The sequence below is a fragment of the Octopus bimaculoides genome, chromosome 22 (genome assembly GCF_001194135.2).
Source record: "Octopus bimaculoides isolate UCB-OBI-ISO-001 chromosome 22, ASM119413v2, whole genome shotgun sequence".
NCBI lineage: Eukaryota > Metazoa > Mollusca > Cephalopoda > Octopoda > Octopodidae > Octopus > Octopus bimaculoides.
In genome coordinates this window covers 22,708,158-22,715,657 of record NC_069002.1, presented here as the reverse complement: position 1 = coordinate 22,715,657, position 7,500 = coordinate 22,708,158, and the positions used below count along the sequence as shown (strand labels likewise).

The window sequence follows — 7,500 nt, the reverse complement described above, 5'->3', positions numbered from 1 at the left end:
TTAAGTACACGGGCCTTTCATAAACATAAAAATAAAAGTGTGGCCAGAGTAGTGAAGGTCATCCATTTCTTTCCATTCCGCAGCACGTTACTGGTACATATATATCAAAAGATACGAGACCTTGCTTCCAAACTCTGGCTGATTACTCAAGATCGGAAAGTGTTAAACCACACTTTACATCTGGATTTGTTCAGAAGTCTTCAGATTCTGATGTAGACCGAAAACTGAAGAACAGGGGAATTTTTACTCCACCTTATCCCCTCCCTTACAGAATAGAGAAATGAATAAAAACATCTTTTAATTCAGAGAACAAACATTATCACACGTGTTACGTCTGGTAACTTAAACATCAACCACAGATGTCTGTCCTTTCTTGGTACCTAAATAAAGCCCCAAAATTGGATGGATGGACGGATGTATAGATAGATAGATAGATAGATAAATACTAGAATGAAACTTGCAGCATTCGTCGCCCTTATTCTATATGTGCTGCAAATGAAAAATATATTAAATCTACAAAAACAAAACAAGGGAAAATTATTATTATTATATATATATATATATATATATATATATATATATATATATACGGTATTTTAAAGAGAATAGTCCTGTATAGTTTCTTTATAGTTTCATTTTAATTCAACATCAACAATTTAGTGAAATTGAGTGTCGGTATATTATTTTAATGCTGTGGGCTGATATTACATATTGGTTTCATATATTTAAAATGTTCATATATTTAAATTTGGTTGTTTACGCACACATCTTTAAATACAGTGATAGAAAGACTGAGTCATAAACAGCTGTACATGTGAATACATACACACGTTTATTTAAGAGGAACGTTACGGGTAATACGTGTGTATAGACACTCAAATAGTTTGTTTACACTCTAATAATTGTTATATTCAGCTGTTTGTATGGAGGGAGATGGACAGAAGGAAGTGCTGACAGACATTCCCAGACATATACGTCTGCATATACACGCATGCACGATGTTTATAGATATGCATACCTTCTGAAAGTTATGAGAAAAAAAGTCGGAGAGGGGCACCCTTGCGTATGTGTGCGTGTGTAGTTGTTATGTATGTATAATTTATGCGTTTCTAAGAGTGTAACACGTTTTTTTTCTTCCTCTTCATATCCAGCGATGCCGGTTTCAGTTTCAGGCATATACGATAACAATACGGTTACAGTTTCTGTCGAACTATATCATAAGATCCCGTCTTTTACTTATTTAATAATTGATATACACGATAAACATTTAAAAAATTCGTACGTAACCCACGTAAATGAAACAAAATGCAACAATAACATGAGGCGGAGAGTACACACCTGTTTCGGCTTTTAAAGATCCATCTAAACGGCTACACCAAAGGAAATGATTTCCATCCACAATTATAAAATGATTATCGCTTTGGTAAACTTCCATGATAGTTGTAATGACAATAATAGTAATTCACACTCTATCTCTCTATATATAAATAATAACAACAGCCTCAACTGTCAGTCGGCACGCAAACGATGTTGACTGGCTGTAGAGACGGTGTGCATACAGTTTTGATAAAAAGAGAGAGCTACACTAAATAATGTTATTACATCTTTCGCTCGCTCTCTCTCTCTCTCTCAAAAGCTACTTTCTCTATTGACACACCTTCCCTCTCATTCCCGCACTTTCGCCTCATACTAAAGAGTTCGCTTCCGTTCATTTTCTACTACACGTCCGACAACAAACACCACTGTATTACTACCACCACCAATCTATTACTATATCGCTTCTATTCCTACCACTAACACCCTATTACTATATTACTACTTCCACCTACAAACTATTACTCTATCAAAATTCTCATCATCACCATTCTATTTTTATATAATTACTCCCTCTATCACCCCCTCTTATTACTCTTTCACTTTCACCTTATACGCACCCTCACCCATCATTACTATATCTGAACTCCTACCCTAACTATGTCACTGCTCCCACCATTGCCACTCCACTCCATCCTCCTACCACCTCTATCTCATATTACTACAACAAAAATGGCTACTCAATATTATATGTCGCTTTTGTCGGATTCTCCTATTATCTTCCATCTAATCCACCACCATCTTTTATAAAAACCACTTCGATTTCATCCGGTTTTTCTTCCATTAACATCATTAGAAATCCAACTAATTTTCAATTATAAATATGTACGGACAGGAAGAAGGTAATGTTTCCATTTTGTATTGATGTTTCAAATGCTTACAACAACATTGTTTCATAATTAATCATAAATCGAAAACTTCTCGTGTAGTTTTCCTATTTTCACATAGTTTTAACGTTAATTCTCTTTGTTCTTTCATTAAAATTTCTTAAAAAAATCCATTTATTTAAAAGATCCACGGAATTTCGCCGTGTTTTTACATGTTTACAATAAACCCACATAGCTACATAGAAAGTGATGGAAGCCGCAGAAACAATTGCTCAAAGCAAAGAATATATTCGAAATATATATGCATGTAGGGATGCAGTGTTGTTCATGCATTTCTCGAGGACAATATTAATTAAAGCAATTGCTATTACAAATGAAGCTTGGATGAGAACATTTCTGTTAAACTGTAATTAGCGCCAAGATTTCTGTGGCATCAACAATTCATCTCTTTTTTTTCCCCCATTAGCAAAGAGAAGTTTAACATTTAAATTAGTGCATGAGAAGAGCTGTGATCTTCATGCCTTTCCAAAACATTTACATAAATTGGAACCACTTGAATAGAGGAACAGGGTTGGCGGATAATGAATCAAAATAACAATAGGGACAGGTACTCGTTTTCTTTTGGTCTTTCTGATAGTAGTTTGGCAACTTGGTTAATGTGGGTTACCTTTCTAAGCTCCTGGTTCTTTTCTCGATGGTCCTTATGTTTATAATAAAAGATTTAAGGATTATGATAAACCACACGTTGAAATATAAGAGAAAAAACATCGGACTGTCATTGTAATGAAGGTGTACTACATAATATTATTTAGCAATGTTGTCAAAAATACCACTGTCAAGATAATCTCTTGGGCAAAAACATTTCAGGTGGTGTAGATTCCGATTTCGTTGTGAAAATTTTTTCTGCGGCTGGGGAGAGGAGTTTCTTCGGGTAATTCACACGAGTTGACTTTGTTTCCTTATAACTTTTAGAAAATGGAGTAATTTTTTCAGTGAAATTTTCTTCCAGTTATGGTTATATCGAAATTTAATGTTAAAAAAAAAAAAAAGAATTTAATAGGCGCGCACAGACATACATATCCACAAGATGAAACTTGAAATCCGGAAAAATAATACGTAATGTGAAAACGACTACTTTTTTTGTGTGTGTGTGTGTATAAAATTCCGATATAATCTTAATCTACGCCGTCTGAAAGGTGTTTATAGAAAATTTCATGAAGAAATATCTATATTTGTGAAAGCTGTGAGGAAACGGTCGGGAGAGATGTGTATATACGTAGTTAGGTCCGTAATATTAGTAGCAATGTTGTCACAAATACCAACGTTTAGATAACGAGGAATAATTCGTATATGGCTAGAATTCTTGAAGAAGAATAACTGAAGCTAATTAAATAGATTTCCTTCTGAGTTTTTTTTTTTTTTTGTATCTATTTATTTTAGTCGTCACTAATGGTAGATAAATATAAGAGAATGTCAGAGAAAGATTAATGGTAACAAGAGCCGATTTCAAAACATTGATGCTTGTTACAACGTTTATTTTATCTCTCATTGGAAAATGGCAAAGTGTCATGCAGTATTTCGTTACTTATGTTCCGACCAACCTCTCCACAAAATCCACCAGACTTTACACTGATACTCTATCGGTTATGACAATTGTTCCAGTAGCTCCAATCAACGGAACAGCCTGCTCGTGAAATTAACGTGCAAGTGGCTGAGCACTCCGCAGACATGTGTACCCTTAAAGTAGTTCTCAGGGGAGATTCAACGTAACAGCTATTGTGGCTAAGGCTGGCCACTTAGAATTACAGGTCCTGCTCACGGAGTGGACTGAAGCAATATGAAATAAAGTGTCTTGCTCGAGGACATAATGCTCCACGGGGTATCAAACTCATGACCGTACGATCGTTAGCCGAGAACCCTAACCACTAAGCCACGCCATTGATATTGTAATAAATACAATCAAAATATACTATGGTGTGCTTTTTCTATGTAAATATCAGTTTAATACGTTGTGGAAGAATGAAAAAACAATAGAACCCATAGATGTTGTTTTTGACATGCGACTGAACTGGGTCCCTGGTTTTAAACCATTTCATTACGCATTATATATTCGTTCTCCACATGTTTATTACCGTTCTTATTTTATCCTATGTCCTTTGTCCAGAAATCTTTCATCACACATCTGTGACCTCTTCAGCAATCCTTTCCATCTACGTGTGTCCTCTTGCTCTGCTTAATCCATTCTCAAATTCATAAACGTATACACACACACACACATATATATATATATATATATATATATATATATTAATATTCAGCAGGAGCAACTCTCAGACTTTGAATCACTGTTACTTCTGCTAAATATTAATAAAAATATACATATACTCATTTTGATTTCTTATTTCTTTATTGCCCACAAGGGGCTAAACATAGAGGGGACAGACAAAGGGATTAAGTCGATTACATCGACCCCAGTGCGTAACTGGTACTTAATTTATCAACCACGAAAGGATGAAAGGCAAAGTCAACCTTGGCGGAATTTGAACTCAGAACGTAACGGCAGACGAAATACCGCTAAGCATTTCGCCCGGCGTGCTAACGTTTCTACCATCTCACCGCCTTTGATTTCTATCTTTCATGTTTGCATCAACATACCTGTGTGTGTGTGTAATTAATCCCCTGAAAAAACAAAACAAAAAACAGCAATATGAGGATGTGGTTCATGCAAAATATTAGTAGATACTCAGGGAAGCTAAAGAAAGGTAGTTTTACGTTTCGAGCAAAGCTCTTCTTCAGAAACAGGAGACAGGAAAGTCCAAGAGAAAAGGAAGACGGAGGAAAAAAATCGCCAGTGATCCACATGTGGTTATATATATATATATATATATATATATATATATATATATATATATATGTTATGAATTTTTCCCTAATATTATATATATATAGTGAAGTCAAGTAGCTTGTTGTTTAGGGTGTTGCACTCATGATCACTTGATCGTGGGTTCCATTTCCGGACCGAGGAGTGCATTATGTTGTTCTTGAGCAGAGCACTTCATTTTGTGTTGCTCCAGTCCACTCGGCTGTAACTGGGTAACTCTGTGATGGAATAGCCTTCCAATCAGGAGAAATACTGGCCTGCTTACCTAGCCAACAAGGTGGCATCATTCAGAAGCTAAAATGGTGCAAAGCGCATTGTGACCAACAAATTATGACAACATTCGATTATCTGGTTGTTCATGTGATATCATCATTTCCACTCTCATTGGAGCCCGACCAATATGTTGAGGTGATCTCTGTCACCAACCTTCACCTGTTTCCAAGATAATACTTAGTCATGTCTGCTCATGAGGATATGTTACCTTACGATATATATGTTTTCACCTAATCAGAATAATATTGCCCTTTTTTGGCAAGCACAATGGGGAAAGAATAAGTTCCTATATTTGGAGAGAAGCTTGATGCCTTTGGTTCCAATTCTGTGTTATGTCTGTTTCCTTTTTCTCTTAAATTACAGCTTGGGCTGCATTTCTCCCCTCCTCTATGATTCTGCAAATCAGAGGATTTAGCATATGGAAACTAAAGGAAGCTTGTCGTATGTGTATGTGTATATTCTATCTTTTACTTGTTTTAATCATTAGACGGCGGCCATGCTGGAACACTTGCCTCAAATGACTCGACTCCAGTACTTTTCTTTTTTCAAGCCTGATACTTATTGCATCACTAAATTATAGGGGCGTAAACACACCAGCACCAGTTGTCAAGCACTAGTGGGGTGCAAACACAAAAATACACATCTGTGTGTATATGATAGGCTTCTTTCAGTTTCCATCTACAAAACCACTTACAAAGTTTTAGTCAGCCCAAGACTATTGTCAAAGACACTTGTCCAAAGTGTCTTGCAGTGAGATTGAACCTGGAATCACATGGTTGGAATGCAAGCTTCTCGTCGAGACACCACATAAAAGTTTCCGACTATCATACAAGTGGTATTATTCTTTTGCAATCTTCTATGAAAACTATAGGCGTAGGAGTGGCTGTGTGGTAAGTAGCTTGCTTACCAACCACATGGTCCCGGGTTCAGTCCCACTGCGTGGCATCTTGGGCAAGTGTCTTCTACTATAGTCTCGGGCCGACCAATGCCTTGTGAGTGGATTTGGTAGACGGAAACTGAAAGAAGCCTGTCGTATATATGTATATATATATATGTATGTGTGTATGTGTTTGTATGTCTGTGCTTGTCCCCCCAACATCGCTTGACAACCGATGCTGGTGTGTTTATGTCCCTGTAACTTAGCGGTTCGGCAAAAGAGACCGAAAGAATAAGTACTAGGCTTCCAAAGAATAAGTCCTGGGGTCGATTTGCTCAACTAAAGGCGGTGCTCCAGCATGGCCACAGTCAAAAGACTGAAACAAGTAAAAGAGTAAAAGAGCCATTGAGCTGTTCATGTTTGAAGGGCTTGGGGAAATATTACCTTTCTTGGAAACAGTTAAGGGCTGGTGATAGGAAAGGCATCCTTCTATATGAAATTTTCCTCATTAATTTTCATCTGACCCATGCAAACATGAAAAAATAGATGTTAAAATTATGATGCATATATAAGAAATCAAATTGCTTTTATTATTTCCTGCGTGTTTATCTTTTGTGTATTTTAACCAAAAAGTGCTTTTGGTCATCATTTTGTTGTCTGCTCTCCATGCTTGTATGAGTTGCGCCAGTCCTCAGTCCAACCCAAATGTGGCCATATCTGTGGAAATGGCAGTTTAGCAGGGTCAAGATGACAATGGTTAAAAAATGATGAGTATTGATAGTAACATAATAGAAAAAGTATGGTGACTGGTGTCACAAGGGCATAAATAAAGGGCTGTATCAGATACCAAGGGATCTGATATGATCCCTTGTATTTCATTAATAAAAGAAATTACCTGAAAATGCTCTGGTTTGTGTTCTCTTGCTTACTTCACTGTTTTATTCTCGATCGAGATGTCTTTGACAATATCAGACTCTCAAAGAAATTCACAATGGACCTTTACAGTACATTCTGTAAAGTGGTTGCTGATCATTTAACGTTCATTTTCAGTGCTGGCATGGGTTCCATGGTTTGACGGGAGCTGGCTAACCAGAGAGATGCACCTGGCCCCATTGTCTCCTTTTACATGGGTTCTGTGGGTGGATGCCTACTAGCAACTTTACAATAACAACTTTAGCTGTGTGAATTGGTGCATTATCATCCTGAAAAGTTGTGTTTCCCTCCGGAAACAGTTCTGCAACCATAGGAAACCATTGGGTCAGTGGATT

The 7,500-nt window shown here is 36.7% G+C and overlaps 2 protein-coding genes across 3 annotated transcripts in view; one reads left to right on the top strand and one right to left on the bottom strand.

The window, feature by feature from the left end:
* LOC106880957 (phosphatidylinositide phosphatase SAC2) overlaps positions 1 to 1,949 on the bottom strand; it is a 538,096-nt gene extending 536,147 nt beyond the window's left edge. For both annotated transcript variants that reach the window (XM_052975697.1, XM_052975698.1), the window contains exon 1: positions 1,339 to 1,949. In XM_052975697.1, coding sequence (XP_052831657.1) covers positions 1,339 to 1,435 — 97 coding nt within the window. In that variant the 5' untranslated portion in view covers positions 1,436 to 1,949. The remainder of the gene's footprint in view (positions 1 to 1,338) is intronic.
* Positions 1,950 to 2,047: 98 nt separating this feature from the next.
* Positions 2,048 to 7,500, top strand: part of LOC106874492 (DNA-directed RNA polymerase II subunit RPB2) — a 46,481-nt gene continuing 41,028 nt past the window's right edge. Inside the window, exon 1 of the mRNA XM_014922237.2 lies at positions 2,048 to 2,216. Coding sequence (XP_014777723.1) covers positions 2,198 to 2,216 — 19 coding nt within the window. The 5' untranslated portion in view covers positions 2,048 to 2,197. The remainder of the gene's footprint in view (positions 2,217 to 7,500) is intronic.